General features: G+C 40.8%; 1 protein-coding gene across 3 annotated transcripts; it reads right to left on the reverse strand.

Annotated features, from left to right (window-relative positions):
- Positions 1 to 344: 344 nt before the first annotated feature.
- Positions 345 to 16,123, reverse strand: LOC111228996 (SUN domain-containing ossification factor-like). Of its 3 annotated transcripts, none has more exons than XM_022755134.1 (24): positions 15,879 to 16,123; positions 12,451 to 12,565; positions 12,070 to 12,192; positions 11,499 to 11,731; positions 11,308 to 11,409; positions 11,013 to 11,151; positions 10,803 to 10,920; positions 10,521 to 10,645; positions 10,344 to 10,411; positions 10,118 to 10,225; positions 9,673 to 9,778; positions 9,159 to 9,179; positions 8,658 to 8,713; positions 7,973 to 8,055; positions 7,706 to 7,771; positions 7,548 to 7,613; positions 7,261 to 7,351; positions 4,777 to 6,132; positions 4,579 to 4,666; positions 3,599 to 3,703; positions 3,146 to 3,303; positions 2,734 to 2,825; positions 2,545 to 2,600; positions 345 to 2,427 (listed from the first exon to the last, which is right to left on the reverse strand). In XM_022755134.1, the coding sequence occupies exons 1-24, from the start codon at positions 15,941 to 15,943 to the stop codon at positions 1,960 to 1,962; spliced, it is 4,008 nt and encodes a 1,335-aa protein (XP_022610855.1). In that variant the 5' UTR covers positions 15,944 to 16,123; the 3' UTR covers positions 345 to 1,959. The 3 variants fall into 3 exon arrangements, with proteins under 3 accessions (XP_022610855.1, XP_022610854.1, XP_022610856.1); XM_022755133.1 differs by having other exon boundaries at positions 11,013 to 11,154; XM_022755135.1 differs by lacking the exon at positions 9,159 to 9,179 and having other exon boundaries at positions 11,013 to 11,154.
- Between the last annotated feature and the right edge of the window lie 200 nt (positions 16,124 to 16,323).

Genomic DNA, 16,323 nt, shown 5'->3' on the forward strand with positions numbered 1-16,323 from the left:
ACATGGAAACTGATGGTGATGGTAGATCAAAAATCATTGTAGGTTTCTTCAAAGATTACACTGCCCCCTGCTGCACAAAGCAACAAAACACTTACATAAGAGAGGTTACTATAGTTTACCTTTCTGCTACCTGCAAACCTGGGTGCAACTGCTGTTTTTTTGTTTGGTATTTTTACCCAAAATTACTGTCTCATGAATGTTTAAATGTCTACCTGCATGTGTGTGTGTGTGTGTGTGTTCATTTCAATTTTGTACAGCTGCGACTGTGACACATTTTAACCTTTTTAAAGGTTGAGAGAAATGAACCTTTTGCCCAAAAATCAGTGCAAAAAATCACTCAGCCAATCAGAGGAAAGTACGTGAATGTCAGTGCCACTTAAAAGACGTTACACCATATTCTGTAACCCATCAGATTCTGTTATCTAATAATGAATTTTAGCCATATAGCTGTGTGTCCAATTTTTATGCAACATCACACTGATTGTAATAAACTAGCGTCCTCGTGTTTCTGTAAATTAAACCCACTGCAGCTGGTTCTCAACTACAGACAATACAAGTAGAAATTATTACACAACATTATCTGAATAACACTAGTCAGCAACATTCATAAGCTGTTACCATTACCTTTCAATAAAACCGGGGCGGGGAACGTTATTCTCCTCCAGTGCTCAGGGCTCAGGGTCAGTTACAGAACAACACTCCTGAGGCCGGCCCGGGGAGGAGGGGCTCATTGACCCACTCAAGGTACTTCAGTGAAGTGGATGCTCGCAGCTCTCAGAGGGTCTGCGCTCAAATCCGCCCGGATTCTTAATTTTAATTTTCCCTTGATAGCACTTGCAGCATCACTTGTAATGTGAATGAAACTGTTGAAAAGTAAAGTCCACAATTCACTCAATCCAACCAATCATATTTTGAGATGAATGAAAAATGCAGCAGCTTGAGGGGGAAACATGGCATTTCAAACCTGAGGCACGTCAAAGGCTCAGGGTTGAAGCAGAATTGTTCCATCCTTGACTAACATCCCAAACTGCTGGATAAAATCTTTAATTACACGACCAAATAATGGAAGATTGAACCCATCAATGAATCCTTCAAAACCGCTGTATCTTGTGCTCTTTCAAGGTTGAGTGGCGTCTGCATCTAAGTATATTCAGGCACTAGTTTCTGTGTACGACGTCAATTAAAAATAAAAAAAAAACACATTTTCCTTGAAGTCTGTCCATGTTATGAGTAAGTAGCTTTTTCTTTTTTCTGCTTCACTGAATCTTTAACCAACAGAGCCATTACAAACAGACTATGGCCATGAGCATGTCTGTTGAATAGCTCTATATGTCCACTTTCAATATAGAAATCTGCTAATACTTTTGTAGAGTATGTATTCTTCCAAGTACTTCCTCTGTGCTGCACCCCCGATAGTTTTCTGAAACAATTTCTTTGCTTTTACTCTGAAAGTGAAACAGAAAAAAAGTAAAAGCCCTCTGTTTGTCCTTGAAAGTCTGAGGCGACTTCCTGGCAGAAGGTTTTCTTAGATTTACTATGAAATAAAAGATAGAAAAGTGAGACAGATGTTTTATAGACAGAAGTTTCTTGACAAAAGAAATGTTGAATGTGTGTTCAAATGTGCATAGATTATAGAAAATAAACATCTGTTCAGTCCTTTTTGTTGAATTTTAGGTCAATTGTGACAGTCAACATTTCCAAACAAAAGAGGAAAGCTTTAATTGTAAGCTGGGAACACATTTCTTTGACTTGAAGTGTAACAAATATAAAAGATATGACAAGACCAGAACAGAACAGAGAACATGAACAGAAAACAAAACTAAACAGTGAGAGTGGAGTCTCATTTTAGAGCTCAAAGCTGCCTGTGGCTACAGAAATTAACATCCATCCTCTTTTGGAAAGAGTTTCGCAGTGAATGAGAAGAAGTAGAGCCTTTCTAAATTAGTCACTTTTTTTCTGTCAGACAGGACCTGAGAGGGCAACATTTACCCTAAATGTCCCAGAGCTTTTCTCTGTTTTGCTTTTCATGATGTCCTCTATAGTAGAGATGGGCAACGGTTCGCTCTTGCCCCTCTTTGGGGCTTGAAGCAAGTCCACCACTGCACAGCTGGGCTTGGGACGCTGGCGTCTTAATGCCCGTTTCTCCGCCCGGGTCTTGGGTGGAGGGAGGCTGTCACAGATTCGAGAGCAGGCTGTGGTGATGCCACAGAAGGAGGGGTCATCTGAATGTGAAGATCCCTCTGAGCTGCCCTCTGATGGTGAGTCTCTAAAGGTAGGTTGAAGTAACCTTTTTGTAAGGGGTGTAGGGTTTGTGGTGACAGGCACACCGTTACATATAACAGCTCCATTACTCAGTCCCAGAGCAGCATGAAAGGAGGGTTTCAGAGTCTCCACTTTCTCTATGGATTTCATCTTACGACGTCTCCTCTGCGTGGGAAGAGGTTAGGGAGAAAGCGTGAACAACTGTTAATCGTTTACAACCAGTATTTCAGATCTATGTTTTACACCAATATTCTGCACTGCAATATATTTGTCTTTACACACCTTTCTGTTAGCTGGACAAAGACTGTGTGTCTCCTCTGGGTGCAGCATTTCTGGGCCTGTGAGCCAAAGAATGAGATTAATTTCTACCAAGAGAAGGAATAGTTCAATTCTGGACTCGTAAGCTATTATTCAAGATATATGAAAACAATTACTATTATTACAGTGATGATACAAGAAGTACAACTCTACCTTCAGTGGTGGCTAACTGGAATGACTCAGAGTGTATCAGAGGATAGGATGCACTCCTCTTCAAGCCCGTCTCATCACAGGAAGAGAACTGCCTGTTAAGGAAACAGTAATGGTTGAGGGAAAGGACTGCATGTAGCACCTTTATTAGGACATGAGTCACAGCTGCGGGATCACTTAAGATTCCAGCTGCGACATCCTTGATGAATTATACTATCAATAAACTGGCTTAATGAATGGAAGCCTTTCAAGGCACTGTAACCTCTCGCCATTTGCTGTAATAGCCCATTTGGAGATGCCACTTTGCTCACATCATGTAGTTTTCAAAAAACCCACCTCTCTCTCTCTCTCTCTCTCTCTCTCTCAGACTTTTATATACATATTTTTGTTGTGTACTGTACAATTGTGACCCTACCTTTCAGGACAGCAGTAACTGTAGCTCTTGGGTATGGGCGACTCTGGTTCTGTGGCGGGAGGAATAGTGGAGATGCGGCAGCGGTTGGCACACAGCAACAGGCCAAGACACAGACACAAGGCCAGAGACAGCAGCAGGTAATTCTGCCTGTCTGACACCTAGGAGACAGACCATCGATTATACCATTAACAAACCAGTGGTAGTATCTGGTGTGACAAAATAAGACAGAAAGATACAGAAAATGGCATGGTCACATTCAAATATGTAATTCAGAAGTTGAATCAGAGCCTTAAAGATGTTTCTCAAACTATGCGTCATGACCTGGGAGGCAAAAGTACTGGTGCATCCTAATGACTTGGTCCCATAAAAATGGACTAAATTAACTAGTTTAATCGTCAGCTGGAAAACTTCTGATCACAGATGAAGGCTTCGTGCCTGAGGCGTTGTATCTACCTCACTCTGCAGCTGGCTGACTCTGACAGACAGGTTGAGAACCAGCTGAGTCACATTCTCCAGCTGACCCTGCAGCAACTGAATGGACTCAGTCTGACGCAGGTCCTATGGGAGAAAAGAACATCATATTAAGCAACCACAAACACACACACACACACACACACAGCAATTCAGATGTGCTTTATTGAAATAGTGTGGGGAGATATTATGGATACATATTTTAAGGTATAATATGTAAAGCTCAATTTGACAGTTGGTTGTTTGTTGGCAGCAGAAACAAGCTGTAAACCCCATATTGAAATGTCTTATATAGTTGATATGGTGAACATGTTGGCAAACAGTTGCTTATTTCATCTAGCAGACATGGAGCAGCCTGGCAGTTGTGCATCTAGACACCTGCTGATGTCTAAGTCTAATATTAACTCTCTTTTTCGCTCAATGTTTGTCTCCACAAGCTCCTGCAGGAACTATCTGGCTTTTTAGCTGCTCAATGCTCCACTATGTTCACCAGCTATTCATTAACTTTGTCTGTCTGCCAATTGGTTTTGGTGTTGGTGTTAGCATATGGTGCTAAAAACAGGTGCTTTCTGCTACTGCTGCTGCTGGAAAAGGATGATAAAAGAACAGTGAGAACGAACTAAAACAGCAGAGCTGTGGGCCGTAAACCAAAACGATTAGCTAAAAGAAGATAAAATGCTCTGCAGTCAGGTGACAATTATCTGTAGGTTTGTCACTATGAGTAACCCTTTTTTTAACATTACTGATTTGATCCATTGCTAATACAAAAATACTGATCTGTAGCTTTTCTCCAAATGCAGAAAGTTTTTGGAAAAATACACCTGACACGTGGAGGCAACAGCTGCAGTCACGTCTGCGTTCAGCCAAGCAAGAATTTCATTTTGGGACAACATTGTCAAAACAATAAGTATCTCTACACAGCAACTGTCTGGACTGACATTTGTGCCTTTGCAATTGCTCACCTGCTCCTCTGCTATTCTCGAGGTGTTCTGGAGTTTAATGATGGTTTTGTTGAAAGCTTTCTGCATCTCCTCCATCTGCTTTCGATACCTTGAATCAAAATATGGATGAAGAAACATTCATATCACCCGCAAACTCAGGTCACACATGAAGAACAGCAATCTCTTTCTGTAGCACTGGTGTGCGGCGTCGTCCCTCACCTCTGACTGAGCTGCTCCAGGTAGCGTCCGCTGAGTGACATGTTCATCTCCAGGGCCTTGATGCGGTTGTTGAGTCTCATGAACACAGACTCCTTCTGGCTGGAGCCGTGCACCAGGTTGCCATTCTGCTCTGTGCCATTGGGGGTCTCTGCATAGATGTCTGAGAGGGATGGTGAGGGAGGAGAGGAGGAAGGTGCCGGAGAAGAGGGGCGAGGCAGCTGACCGTTGCCACCTGATGATGTAGAGATGTCTTCTGGGAGATCCTCCGTTTTAGTTTCTGTGATGACTGGGGAGCCACCAGAGGGCTCAAGTTCTGTGACAGTGTCTGGAGCTGGGTGGACCAACTCAGTGGGAGCAGTGTTACTTTCAGGTACAGTTGGTGGGTCAGGGTGATGGTCTAAATGAAGGGAGGTTGTAGGAAGGAGAACCTGAGACTGATCTGTTTTATCCGGGGTTTGGACAGGGTTACTTATTTCTAGTTGAGAAACATCAAAATTAGGCTTCTCTTCTGTTGATTCCACTGAGAAATCGTCCAATGTGTCACTGACACTGGGTTTCACATAGATGGAGCTACTGAGAGACGCTGCAAGCTCAGTATGCTTCTCTACAGCCGGCACATCCAGGCTATTTTCTGGCCTTAGCTCTTTCACCGTTTCCTCAGAAGACTGCTGTGGTGTCTCCACAATAGGAGTAGGCTTGGCAGCAGATGAATCGGTGGCACTGGGTTTGGGGAGGCTCGAGGTTTGACTAGGCTCCAGCACAGGAGGCTGGGACATAGACTCTTTATGAGATTCTATTGTGTTCCCTGGAGGCTGTGGTGCTTCTGATGGGCTGGCTCCAGTCTCTGGCTCCTGCTCAGAAGCTTGTTCTTTTTCACGGAGCTGATGTATCTCACTGTGGTGCAGCTGAGGTTCAGGGCAGGCGGAGGGGGACAGAGGTAGATGCCAAGTGGGTGTCTGGATAGGAGGAATCATTTGCTTACTGTCTGTCGTTTGGCATTTCCTCTTTTTGGACAGCAGGGCTGAACACTGCTGATGGAGATATTCCTGGAAGGAAGCTGTGCAAGAGCATGAAGAAGAAAATGACGGAAGTAGTGCACAGTCATTTCGCTCATGATGATCCCTTTTCTCTTTTTCATCATCCACCTCCTCCTCCTTATCCAAAAGGGTGATTGAAGAGCTTATATCTTCTTCCTCATCTTTGTCTAAAGGAATAACAACTTTTTCCTCCACTGGGGGGAGCTCTTGTTTGCTCGACTCAGTATCAGGTGCCTCTGACACAGGGGTCTCTGCAGAAGGGGCTGCAGTTGTAGGGATATCAGGATCTGGTGAGATTTCTACCTCTTCAGAGCCGGAACTAGAGAGGAAGAAGAACAACATCGTACATATAAAACAGAGCAAAGGTGGGACACAATACTACACCCATAAACTTCAAAAAACACCAAATATGTAGCACTTCATGCTTAACTACAGTATAGAGTATCTGTAAAGCAACCTTATCAGCTATGACACAGAGGTTCATGGAAAAGCAAATAAATAACCACCCTTTAAACACATTCACTTGTAAATCTACAGTGTAAGGAAAAAAAGGAAGTCTAATTACACCTAATGAAACACATTTCAAACAATTTCACACAGTGTAGAACAAATGTTGAGTAATTACAAAGTCTGTCAATTTAAACAATTTTATTTGTTTTTTTTGCCAAAGAATGAAACCAATTAATTTGAAAAACAATAATTAAACTATAATGAAAACGTCCAAGGTCCAAGAACTAACTGCAACTAAAGTCAGTACACCCTTCAGTCTTTTATTTTTTAATATTTTGTATGTCCGCCATTATTTTTGATGACAGATTCAATCCCCCTGGTCATGGACGATACCAGTCTTACACAAATCTGTGGAGAGATGTTCTGTGATTCTTCACAGATGAATATTTTCAGCTGCTCTTAGCTGGAGGGGTTTTCAAGGGGGCTCAACCTTCTGCTATGAAATACTCCAAAGGTGTTCTATTGGATTCAAGTCAGAGGACATACTTGGCCAGTTTTCACCAGAGAACATCTGATCCAAACAATTTTATTTTAGTTTCATCTGATCAAAGAATGTGCTGCCAACATTCAGTTTAATCTTGCAGTTTTGTGCTGTTTTGTGAGTAATGGTTTTGTTCTTGGATGTCATCCAAAGAAGTTGACCTTCTGCAATGTCCTTCACACTTTCTGATCAGTCACTGAAACACCAATTTCTACAGATAATTCTTGGTCCAAGTCAGAAACACCTGTTTTACAATGGAATGCCGCATACATAGCGAACTGTGCACAGCCTCTGCACCTTCTGTTACTGGTAGTATGGCTCTTCCAATGCCTCCGCTGCATTTGTGTTTCAGCTTGTATTCATGAGTGATCACAGGTAAACTGACTTTTGTTGCACTGAGGTTTTTGATTAGTTATTTGTTGAAAGAAACTATAAGTGGTGTTGACAGTTACTCACACTGAAGAAAGATCTGTAGTGGCAGTTTGGGTGGTGGTTTCAAGCTGCGCTGACGGCTCAGTCATGTTCACTTCATGGGATGAAATGTTGCCTACAAATTGTAAGAAATAAAACATTAAGATTAACTGTACAAATTATTATTAATCACAAACTTCATCATACTGTAAAGAAGTGAAAAGGCAAAAAGTTTTTTACTTTTAGGGAAATAAAATAGTGACTACATGTCATTCATGAAATGCTTGAGCTGCCAGTGAGCAGAAACATCCAGCTGACTGTGTTGGTCATACCTTCACCTTCCGGGCCTCCACCAAGAACATTCACAGCAATGTTACTGACCATGTTCAAAATGACATCTGAAGAGAAAAATGTAAACACCAGAGTAACAAGTTAATACAGTAATCCAGGTCATCTGTATGCAGTAGAAATCCCTTTCAGCCAGACTTACCCTTGGCTGATCCAATCAGATTCTTGGATAACTTGACTTCACCGGCTGCATATCCAGGAGGATAATCTGAAGGAAGCAGAGTCCAAAACAAATCAGTCTCACAGCAACAGGACACTAATAAATAAGACTGTGAAACCAGTTTCATTTTTGTAAACAGAACATGAAAAATGTTGCCTGGATACACAAATTAACAGACTGTAGTGTATCTTGCATATTGCAATACTTCTTTCTAACTGTATTAACTTATATGACGTTTTCAGTTCTTACCCACGTCATCATCCTGATCATCCGGTCTTTCTGAGGGATCAGCTATCTCCTCGTACTCTTCCACCATGCTTGTGCCAAACACCCTGGCATAAAAAAGTACATCAAAATCATTCTATAACCATGCTCATACAACAGCAACATCGAATCTGTTTTTTGCAGCAATTTGTCATCCATTAAATCCCTTCATTTTTTCTCAGCATGAGGATTTCCCTTGATGGGGCTTCTCAAACACCAGAAATAACAGGCAACATATAGCTTGCTATTTAAATATTATAGTCAATATTTTTTATATGTGAGCTGGTTTTAACAAAATGTGTGACCTCTTTTGTGTGTACGCCTTCGCCAGATTTATATTTACATTTCGCGGAAGTGGACTGACAGCAACAGCAGCAGCTAACATATGTATTACATCCACTTGTTCCCACCAAAGGCTTAATGGTCTGGTATGTGTGAACTGAATCAACTTGATCACATGCCAAATATTATATAATATCACTTGACACCATCTAGAGCTCATGCAGTATGTAACAAGTCATCACGATATCACTCACTCACACACACACACACACACACACACACACACACACAAGCCGGTGAACCTTGTTCTATCCGGTTGGTTCTGGTTTTTTTACCAGCTTTCAAAAAGCAAGTAAAAAGATTTTATGTTATGTGATGTTCTACGTACCTTATGAGACTGAGGGGACAGAAGTGTTCAGAGCCAAAGTGAGAGACCAGCTCTACCTAAAAAATGCATGAAATGTGTGCTGTATTATTACATACATCAACACTTGCAGCAGCAGTTGTGTTATGAACAAACAGCAAAGCCGTGATTTTGTTTTGTTGTAAAAAATTAGGACAATGGGTTAAGAGGATACGCTGATGGGCTGATTGGCAGTGAGTTACTGTGTGAGGAAATCTGAGAGAAATGTGACAGAATATGCTTGATCATCTGAATTACATCAGCTGGGTATCAGTTTTGTGGGTTATCAAAAGTTCATTATGTGCAATTTGAATGTCTTCAAAAAGCACATCTTGAAGTTATAATGGGTTAGCAGGTAGCATAGCAAGTTAGATCCAATTCTGTTTAAAGATGATCACACCATAAAAGAAAAACAAAGTAAATTCCCCTCCATGTTTACTACTGAATTCACTCAGCCACAGACCACTGCAAGAAATGTAGGCTAACCTTTATGTACTTGGTGAACATCTGAGGCAAGAGAAACAGAAAGAGGAGAGAAGAAATTAAGGAGATTTTTACATGCATTCAGAACAGGAACAAATTGTGTGTGTTGGTTTTATTTGAGCTGCTTCAGATGTAAAGTGATGCCATTGTCTCTGACATTTGGTCATCTAAATCTAGAACGTAAAACACTTTCCAGACTGGAATAGTCACCTTTTACATTTCAAGCCTTCTGCTGGTGTTTTGAATGAGACATAACTGACTATTACATGCAGATGTTAAGGCCTTCTACGATACAGTCTCATAACAGTCGTTCTAACAACCAGAGAATAATTTTATTGCCATATAGGAGCCAAAACTTCCATTCAAAGAGATTGAGAGGGAAAGTGAAGAAATAGCCCTGAATAAGGTGTAACATGTCAACTGCATTAAGAGATGACAGTCAATCCTTCACACTACATTAACATAGAATAAAGACAGACACAGAAATAGTGTGACTATGAAAAAATATTATGCTCACCTTCACATATTTAGCATAAAGATGCTCATCTAATGGGAAGCTCTGGACTGTGCGTTCATCCCTGGCGTGAAAGGTTCCCAGCTTTAACCACTTATTTGTTGGGTATCTGGAGGAGCAAGTTTATATGAGTCAGTTCAGTGATTTAATGATTACAGCCTGGTGTCATTAGAAATTATGACACACAAATTCCTTCTGTGGTTTTGATCATTTAAACTTGGTACCAGCTTTAATTGCATTAATATTTTGATATATTTTCAATAATGATCCACACTCTGTTTTTCTATTAAAATGCTCTTAATTTTAAAGAACACCTAAATCAAAAGATAATTAACATTAGCAAGCTGGAAACTGTCTGAAACTGAGCTATGCTTGATATCCAGATTCCCCGAAGATATAACAGAAATGTTTCCATACTGTATCACATTTAATAGCTTGCAGTGCATACCTATCACTAATGGACACCAGAAAGTCTTTGGGAGTCGAGGAAAAGAGTTCAAAGTTAGCAATGTCCAGTTGCTTCACCTGGATGGGCTCACAGAGCTCAATGATGAACCTGAGCGACAGAGAACAAGAAGCAAAATATAGTAAATGGACTTCAGATGGAGGTGGAAAGAAATTGTCTCAGGTTACATTTGAGGATAGAAAGCAGGAGATGCACACATACTACATACCAGATTTTATTACTGCAGGGGTTTAGCATGTACAAGTCCATGTTCTCCTTCAATATGGCTGAAGTGCTCTGTATGAAACAAATTGACAAATCATTATCAGTGTGTATTTGTTGTTGAGTCAACATGCAACAGAGCAAATAAACTCTTAGAAGGATGTAGTTATTATATACACATTACCTTAGCCTCTGGGTTAGCGCCAAGGATCTTGGCTCCACATTCCACTGAGGCGTAGTTATTGAAGTTCTTCTGGACCTTCTTCACTGGATGAGAACCCCCATTATTAGAGGTATGAGTAGACAGAGCTATGGAGAAAAAAAATGCAACAAAGAAATGTAGTATAAGTTTACAATACAATTCAGTTCTTACATTCCTGTAGCTTGATATGAAACAGGAAGTGCTGTTTGGTTTGATGCATATACACAATGTTTTTTTGACACAACTTCATGAGCAGGATCTTACTCTTCTCTTTCTCCACCTCCATCATCTTCCGCTTCCACTCATCAAAAGTGGGGATGTCCTCGGGGTCTTTGCTGCTCACGCTGGAATCTGTGTCTGTGGTAACAGGGGAGCTCAGGTCCTGTCAGATAATGAGAAAATGAGAGCTGGGTCACTTCCTCTGGTAGGGAGAAAAAAAAAAAAAATAGTTCACACTGTATCCGAGTTCCTTACCTGCTCTTTCAGAGTTTGTGATGTGTTGGCCTCCAGGTGCTGTGTGCTGTGACCAGCTGGAGAGGTCAGAGGAGGGTCAGTGTGGGTTTTAGTACCTGCAGTGTGAGCATTTGAAATGTTCTCCAGAACCACTGGAGGACTGCTGTGGAAACACAAACACATTATTGTCTTGTTACAGAGACTGAGAGTTACATTTACCTTTTAAACAGAACTTCAGCCACATTCTGAGGTGATCAGGCCAACTGAGAAATGCTTTTTTGATATTTTTCTAGGCCACAAGATTAACAGTACTCACCTATCACTGTCAAATGGGTTATTTTCTTCTTCACAGTCAGCAGGAGGAAGGTCAGATTCAAGGATCTCAGGTGCAGCTACATCAGATGCATCATCCAAAACACTAAAATAAAAAAAAGTGTTAAACTCAATCATACAGAAAAATAAGCATTTTTACAGATAAAAAAAAGTTTTGATGTAATCATTACTTACCTATTTGGGATATTGTCTTGAAGATTGAGGATGCTAGGACTGTCTTTAAGCTCAGCAGCAAAATCAGAGACGGGGTTAGAGGATGGGAGCAGGGCAGCTGAATCCTGGTCTTGAATGCCAGTGGTTTCATGATGTTGATTTTCGGAGCTAGGCTCAATTTCAGGCTCAGACTGTGAAATGTCCCGGTCTGCCTCCATTTCTGCCTCTACAGTGGACTCCTCCACTTCAAAGGCCTGATGGAAAAACAGAGAGATAGTTGAGTTGTCGAGGGAAACGTTAAAATAGTTAGCCCCATTAGCCAGAGCTGGATTGATCAACCAAACACTTAAAGCTTCAAATGTTCCAGGAACGATCAATAAAAAGAACTGGATGGAATGAAGTATCTGATTTGTTATCCAGTCTGAAACTGCAATACTGCTCAGGAAGCAACCAAATGCTAAAATCAGGTCGTGCGTTTGAAATTATTACATCCATTAAGCAAGTGCCCTTGCACAGAATCCATTTGCAGTATTAAGTTGGGATTTGAATGTCCCAAACCTATGTTTTAATTTATATTATGCTGCAACTGTACCTCTGAATATTCTTCTTTTTTTTTTACGCCCTGTGATGTCTGCTCCTCCTTTTGCTGATTATCCTCTAGCAACAGCTCGTTTTCAGACAAGGGCTGGGCAGGTAAATCCCAGCTCTCTTCAACCTGGAGAATAACACACACATAAAAACACCCATAGATCTGAAAAAGCTACATACAAATTTTCTGCTGCCCCACATATTCATACTGTTGTGCAACTGCTGTGAATCTGATATGTGTGGCAAGGCAGTGGTTTTCCTGTGTTAAATAAACTTTAAAATATATGATGAAGTGTATGGTCACATGAGTGATCTCAAACAGCAACCTGCTAAACCTCTGGGCAATGAGGCAGGTTGTAGTATAGTATTATACAACCAATGCTACCTTGTGATGAGGAGTCTTTTCCCCTGACTCTTCCTCCGAACTGACGTCCTGTGAGGACACGGGCCTCTGGGCCTCTGGGTGCGACTCCGTGCAACCAACATAGCAACTAGGGAACCTATGTGATGAAGGGAAGAATAGTTGGTGTCATAACAACATTGAGTCAATTTTTTTGTACATGGGTCGCCTTGTAACACATTTAGAAAAATGTCCTGGCATCTGGGAAAGAAGCTCAGATTATAAACATACGGTACTTATCAACTCTTGAAACATTTTATTTGACTGAAGTGAGTCAGACACAGGGGAAGATGCATCACAGCGTCACAATGTGACACACTGAAAAAGTCCAGGTGGCTTGTAACCCAGCATAATCAATTCATTTTATCTGCTTGTATACACACGCCTCAAACAAGTTGAACATTACTCAACCTGACTGTAGAGCCTTCAATGTGAACTCTGTAATTATTTTTTAATGTTACTTAAATTTCAGTATGTTATATTTTTGTCTCTCATCTGAAACCTGCTGCATCTGTCACCTGCTTAGTAAAAAAAGACACTATATAGGAATGTGAAAATAAAAAACAAATATTGTTCACTTCTTTTTCTCCAGTGATTTTTGCTTTTTTTCTAGTAAGTGTTAAGCTCCTGTGTAGAAATACACTGAAACCCTACCCTTTAGTTTTAAACCCCACATTTCTGTTGTGTGACACTGTGCCAGAAAAGGAGGTCTGGGTCACAGTGACCATCTCCACTCCTGGCAGGAAGACAACAACAATTAGCAGCAATAATGTCATGTTCCTGTGGGGGAAAAGGTCTCCCTGCTCCAGTCTCAAAGACCACACTGCAACAGTGACCGCAACTTGTCAACAATCCAGGCTATTATCTGGATCTTATTCAGGATTTCAGGTCAAGTTCTTTACTTGGCTGGCTCAACTGCTTTGTTGATCTGACTTGAGAGGCCAGACTAGTCACAAACACTTTAGTGAACAACAGCACATTTGTTTTCTAATTGAAAGCCAGCAGCCATAATGCAATTCCCAAAGGAGCAAGAGTGGTCTTAAGGCATGGTTTGCTAAATAATTAACTGAGTGGTTAATGACAAAGAGTTAAAGCAGTCAACTTTACATTTAAAGTGGTAGGAATGCTAGAACTTTGCATAGATACATGATATGTTTGTAAAACAAGTACAGGATGTTTTTAGGTGTATCCTTCATGATGAAATGGCTGTTCTGTGTGATGGGGAGCCTAACATGCTCTACATGGATTTTTCAAGGAAGTAGCTGATAAAATAAACTTAAAGAAATAGCAAGAATAGGATATAGTGTGCATGGGAAAGCAGGCTGTATGCAATATCTTACAGAGCAGGTGGGATACGAAGGAGTGACCTGTCATTAATCACTATACACGTGTCCCACAAGTGCAAAGCTCACGTGTAGATGTCAACTCATCAAGGTTGTCCTTGGAACACACCTGTCTGATAGGTGAGTCTTTCACCTTCCGTCACATGAATGTGACAAATGACGTATCATTGATTACTCCACTACTTAACCTGAACAAAAATTAGATAAGATCAGTAGGTGACAATATGACTTCACCCACATGTTGATAGTGATTTCATACACCATAAAGGATTCAGATTACAGGCAGAACAAATAACTGTCACTGGGACATACTGTATCATGACGCAGCCTCTTGAAACACACTGATATTGAGGCACCAGCATATTGCATGTTGTGGAAATGCTTGTACTAAATTATATTTAATTGTGGGAAAAAAAACTGTTATGTGTAATGGGTTACCCTTTGATTCCCAGGCCTTCTTAAAATCCTTTACATTTTGGCACATCATTAGTATTTTGTTAATAGAGATGGTCGATATGGATAAAAAACCATCTATCACAGGTTATATATTCAATTCTATATCACAATATCAATAATTAATTGAAAATGTGTTGATGGTTAAAATGGATGAGACAGCAATGTCTGTTATTTACTAATCCAGCAAAATAAATATATGACAAATCAAGGAACTTCATCACATAGATGATGAAATCTTGGAAATGTAAACATGCATAAAAACCACAAAAAGCCACAAAAACAGTCCAGCTGATGAGTCAGTCTGTTACAGGTCTAATACAAACAGACATAATAAAAAGATATATACCATACAGTATATATCACAGTATGACAACTATGGCAAAATCTCTGATGGTGGACAAAATTATATTGTCTTACATTAAATATCAGCCAACCCTATTTGAGAGCAAAAAAATTCCAATCTTTGTGAGGGAAAGGCACAGGTGCAATCAATACAATTAATGACATCAAAGTCCCTCCAGACAGTGTCCCATTGTGTGCCATTCCAATTAGCCAGCATGCACAATACCAGAACCATGAAGCTGTTGCACCTAAATGTTAAGCAATTGCTGTTTATGTTTATGATGACACTAGAGCTTGTTTGAGAGCTGAGATAAAGTATGTTAACATCTGTTAACTGACAAACCTCTGCTGCCTCACGAGAAATGTGTATTTAACTTAAATGTTCTGTGCCAACTGTATAGGTAACAGGCATTAAAAGGACAAAAATACTATCACTCAAAGCTTCACTGTAAAATGAGAGCTGGTGAAAGTAGGCCAGGTCAACATCACCAACAAAGATCTTAATACCATATTACATCATATCACCCTCCCTCCTTATCTGAAGTACAGTGGTCAGTGTGTGTTATGTTTTGCGACTATCCTCTAACATCATGACTGGAGCCCATAATCATCCTGCGTAATCTCTCTCTCTCTCTGCTGCTGTTACCGTGTCTGTCAGATTTACACAGACCTAACAACCTACAGCTTTCAATAGGGCTGACGTGAAAGGCCTATAATCCTGTCAAGAGCTGATGGACCAAATCTGTGTCACGTCAGCTAACGTTAGCTCTGTGACAGTACCGGTCGTGGGAATCAACGGTCACTGATGTACAGTTGACCCAGAAGAAATATTACGGTTGTTTTAAGTCAGGTGTCCTTCATAAAGTACCGGTAACTTAACACTTGTCAGTTACTGCTCAAAGGAGACTCATGTAAAAGTGACAAATTATATTTAAATTACTGATTAAACTCACCAGGCAGTAAGATGTCACGAGGTAGAGGACAATATAACGTTAGCTACTATTTTAGGAACCACTAGTTTATTAGCTAACCTAGCAGTGTTAAACATAGCTAATGGTCAGCAACTTAAGCTAACTCCTAACACTGACACAAGTCAGAAGTCAGCCAGGTGCCACATCACAGCATAATATTCACGCTAGCTAGTTAGCTATTGCGTCGTAACAGATTGTAACGTCAGTAAGGTCAGTCATACAGTTTGGTACTTTTCACAGTCTGTGTTTACTTGCGAAATAACAGCTCTATGTTTAAATGGGACAAATTTAACCAACTTACCAAGAGACTACAGCTACACATAGCCACACTGACACAACTCGCCATAACAGTGGTGTCATCTTCATCCCTCTCCTGCCGGGACAGACATCCTCGCCGTACTTATAAATAGCGTTGTATCCTTTCAGTCAGCGGTCTCCTCGGCTGTGTAACAGCAATTTCATCTGCTATTCCTCGTTCACTTCGCTAGCGTTAGCCGCTTCAGTGTCGAAGTGTGATGCTAGCCGCTGTCATCCACACAACCTGCTACCGACTGTCACTGCGTGTCTGCTGTCCAATGAAAAGGCAGAGAGACTGTTGCGCAGTTCAAACTGAGTATGTTTTGGGAGCGCTCGTTTTATACACCCGGGTGACACGAGTTGGCGGAGCTTCTCGCGGTGAGGTACTTGACACAGCGTCGGCTAATGAAGAACAAGCTCACAAAACGTCAACATACATTTGCACTTAG

The sequence above is a fragment of the Seriola dumerili genome, unplaced genomic scaffold (genome assembly GCF_002260705.1).
Source record: "Seriola dumerili isolate Sdu_G_001 unplaced genomic scaffold, Sdu_1.0 BDQW01000226.1, whole genome shotgun sequence".
Taxonomy (NCBI): domain Eukaryota; kingdom Metazoa; phylum Chordata; class Actinopteri; order Carangiformes; family Carangidae; genus Seriola; species Seriola dumerili.

Coding starts and splice junctions, on each gene's coding strand:
- LOC111228996 (XM_022755133.1), bottom strand. CDS start 15,943: ATGAAGATGACACCACTGTTATGGCGAGTTGTGTCAGTGTGGCTATGT. Junction 11,410..11,498: donor CAAGACAATATCCCAAATAG/GTAAGTAATGAT, acceptor TTTTTATTTTAG/TGTTTTGGATGATGCATCTG. Junction 7,614..7,705: donor TCTGATTGGATCAGCCAAGG/GTAAGTCTGGCT, acceptor TTTTCTCTTCAG/ATGTCATTTTGAACATGGTC.